This window comes from Camelus dromedarius, chromosome 3 (assembly GCF_036321535.1).
Source record: "Camelus dromedarius isolate mCamDro1 chromosome 3, mCamDro1.pat, whole genome shotgun sequence".
In the NCBI taxonomy this organism is placed as follows: Eukaryota; Metazoa; Chordata; class Mammalia; order Artiodactyla; family Camelidae; genus Camelus; species Camelus dromedarius.
The window spans coordinates 115,198,763-115,202,644 of NC_087438.1; the positions used below are offsets into that span (position 1 = coordinate 115,198,763).

Below are 3,882 nucleotides of genomic sequence, written 5' to 3' on the forward strand. Positions count from 1 at the left end.
GAATGCATCTCTTCCACAATTTGAGGTGAATGTATAAATGACTAGAGAGGTAGAATACTGTCTTGATGGAGGCAGGACCTGCAGGAAAGTGCCTGGGTCCCGAGCTCCCCAGCCATTGTCTGACGGGGCACAGCCTGAGAGCTCATTGCTGCGTTCATCCCTTGCTCAGGTCCCCAGGACTGCACGCAAGTCCCACATGAGCAGTCAATGAGTAAACGCATGTAAAGCATTTAGTAAGTCCTCTGTCAGTTTTAACCACTACTGTTATAATTATTACTGTCAGTATCTCCTCCACTACCCTGTCATTACAGGAGACGGTCATGTCCCCCAGCAGCACAACGTTACGAATTATCACGCCCTAGGCTGGGAAGAGCAGCTGTGGGTCCTTCCCAGCCACCACCGTGCTCCTCTTTTGGACATTGTTTTCCAGAAGAAGAGTTTGAAGACACTTAAAAGAACAGAGTGGGTTGTGAACAGGAGCAATCTATACAGGCCCTTGTGATAGGGTCTACCTTTCCCTATTGGCATCAAAACATTTTAAGAGTGCTTTCTTTGATCGTTGATCACTCAGTTTCAGACTTTATGCAGTGGACAAATTTATGTCCCTTCAGTATTTGATGGGAAATTTAATTTTCCTGAGAATAAATGAAAAGAATACCACTATTTTCAGCTGAAATAGCCCACAGAATTAAACTTTCTTTTTTTATCTCTTGAGTACATTGTGGTCATCCATATGGACCATCTGAAGGCAAAAACATATATTTTGACAAAAAATATTTTGCAAGAATTGTAAAAGAATACTGCTTGAGTACTATTTAGTCAAAATTGAGTTTCCATTTGGCTAAGGCATAGTTTTTTGTTGCATCATTATTTCAATGTAATTAAGAATGTATCCACTGGTTTTATCAATACCGACTGACTAAGTATAATTTTTTAAAGGTAAGAGCAGATCTTATAAATAAAGTAGCCAATGTCTCATTTACGTATGATATAACAGAATCCTAGAGCTATTCATTGACTTCCAGGCTCACAAAGACACTGACAGACCGAGATCTTACTAAAGAAATCACAGGAATCACTTTTACTCTACAGTCCTAAATACAAGATAATGTAATATTATGTCATAAATGTAAAACATAACAATCGCAAGATATAATATTATCACCTCTATAGACTTAATTTGCACATCTGGGAAATGATTGATTCACACTTGAAAGAGACTCGCATATTAGCACAGAGATTTCAAAAACTGATCATCAGTTAGATGCCAGGAACAGCGTTCAATCATTCATCATTCCTAGAGCAAAGTAGTTTTGCAGTTTTTATGTCTTTTTCTCCTATTTCTAGCCTAAAACCTACTAAATCTACCATTGGTTAATAATAATTACTGTACATTAAACAAGTAAACACTATGTCATATTTTAGATATGATGATTGAAGACCATGGAACATCATGTGAAAGATATCCTCCCATCATTTCACACTACAGAGAATGCATATCTATGTTAGGGAAGCATTTATGTTAAAAAAATGTAGGAAGACAGAGAAACATCTCGAAGGAGGACACCCCAGAAAAGTACCCCAGGAACCGAGAGGTGCCCCAGGTCTCTAGTAACTTAAGGAAACAAAATTCCACAGGCCTGAAGTGAGGCCACAGCCTACAGTGACTCCTCCTTGGAAGTGTGACACACAGAACTCTGCTCTCTTTTCATTCACAATCACACATTATATAATGATCTTTTTTCATTACCTCAAATTAAACTAAGCATTAGGGATAGAAGATTTCATATAACATAAAGAATTCCAAGTATATCATTGACAAAGCTAAATTTCTGATTGTTATTGCTAGAAAAAAGAAGAAACATTGCATGTGAATCATCATGACTCAAAGAAGGAAACCAATTCACTGATCTAAGGATTAAATATTTACGAGATATTTGTCATCAGAATAATAAGGATATATGTATTCATTTGTCTTCAGGTGAAAGACAGCACTCCTTCAAACATGGGAGTTAAAATTCAAGTGCAGGACCTTCATCAGCACCTTCAGAGTATTTTGAATGAGTTTTTAATTCTATAGGCAATGAAAAAGGATGGAAAGATTAACAGACAAGGGGATGTGACTGCTGTCTCTATGTTCTAAATTGAATACGGAAATTATTCAAGTGCAAATATAAAGTAGACAAATCAAGATTTAAAGTAAGAATAAAGAGAGAAAACTCAATAAAATTAGAATTACAGAGATTAATGTGTAAAATAGAGCAAACAGCTTCTCTCATTTAGCTGACAATTACAATGTCTTGAGTAACACTGTGAGACGGCCTCAGGGGAAGTTCAAGGCTCCTCTGGGGTGGACATGAATGGAATAGGACACTTAGAAAAGCAGTATGAAGGAGTAAGAAGGTCAGCAGCCTAGAGTATTAAACAATTTAAACTTGTGGGGAAAATGATGGTCAAGTTCGTGATTATTATCAGTCAAAGGGAATAAATATTCATTGGCCCAAATCAAACCAGCCAAGACACTGCATTGCTAACTTACAGGCAGATGTGTTTAATTTGATGAAGTTGTTTTTCAGTTCCTCTGTGATGACAAGGTACTGGTTTAGTCCTAGCCATACATGTACAGAGGAGAGGGTCCTGACCAAGAGCTGAGATTATTTTAGCAAAGCACCACATCCTCTGTTATGTTATTTTGCTTCTGCAAGTTTACAGTTTGCATAAAGCACTGGAATGAAAACATGGGCCAGAAGAATGAAAGCTCAACTGACTTCATCCTCCTGGGGCTCTTTCCTTGGTTGAGACACCCCCACCTCCTCATGCTCATCATCCTCCTTTTCTACGCTATTGCCCTGACTGGGAACTGCATACTGATCCTCCTCATCCTGCTGGACTCCCGCCTCCACACCCCCATGTACTTCCTGCTCAGTCAGCTCTCCCTCGTTGACGTGGCTTACATCTCCAGCACAGTCCCCAAGATGGTCATCAACTATTTCACTGGGAAGAAGAACATTTCCTATTTGGCCTGTGCCACTCAGCTCTTCTCTTTCCTCACCCTTGCCCTTGCTGAGTGCATCTTGCTGACGCTCATGGCCTGTGATCGCTATGTAGCCGTCTGTAAGCCCCTGAGATACACAGTCCTCATGAACCCCAAGGTCTGTCTCCAGATGGCTGCTGCAGCCTGGATTGGGGGAGCCCTTGCAGCCCTTGTACATACCGTGTACCCAATGAGCTTCCCTATCTGCGGTTCCAGGGAGATTAATCACTACTTTTGTGAGATGCCTGCCATCTTGAGACTGTCTTGTACGGACACATCAGTCTATGAGATGGTGATATTTGTGTCAACCATTGTATTTCTCCTGGTCCCATTTAGTCTCATCCTCACCTCCTACACACTCATCTTGCTCACAGTCCTCCAGATGACCTCTCGCAAAGGCAGGAACAAAGCACTGGCCACCTGCTCCTCCCACCTGACAGTGGTAAGTCTCTACTTTGGTCAGACGCCCACCTCATCCCACACACCTGACCAAGACCAGATTGGAGCTGTTCTTGGCACTATAGTGACCCCCATGCTCAACCCACTCATCTACAGTCTCAGGAACAAAGAAGTGTTGGGGGCTCTGAGGAGGTGCTCGGGAAGGTGTTGCAATTGAGAAGATGCCATGTTCTGCAGTGTCACTCTTGAGAATGTCCCATCCTCAATATTGTAAGAAGTCATAGTCACTGGACTGTCATCCTGGAAATGTAACAGCATAAAGGAGCAGAAAGATCTTAGGACACATGCATATTGACATTTGTCTGTTGAGATAAAGTTGTTCTTATCTCCAGTGTTGACTCCAGTTGAGTACAACCTTAATGCTTCACCTATCTTTAGCTTATGAGGAA

The 3,882-nt window shown here is 40.9% G+C and overlaps 1 protein-coding gene across 1 annotated transcript; it reads left to right on the top strand.

Moving 5' to 3' along the window:
* The first annotated feature begins 2,738 nt into the window (after nucleotides 1–2,738).
* On the top strand, nucleotides 2,739–3,650 carry LOC135321084 (olfactory receptor 2T27-like). Its single transcript, XM_064484624.1, has one exon. The coding sequence runs from the start codon at nucleotides 2,739–2,741 to the stop codon at nucleotides 3,648–3,650; it is 912 nt and encodes a 303-aa protein (XP_064340694.1).
* The last annotated feature ends 232 nt before the right edge of the window (nucleotides 3,651–3,882 follow it).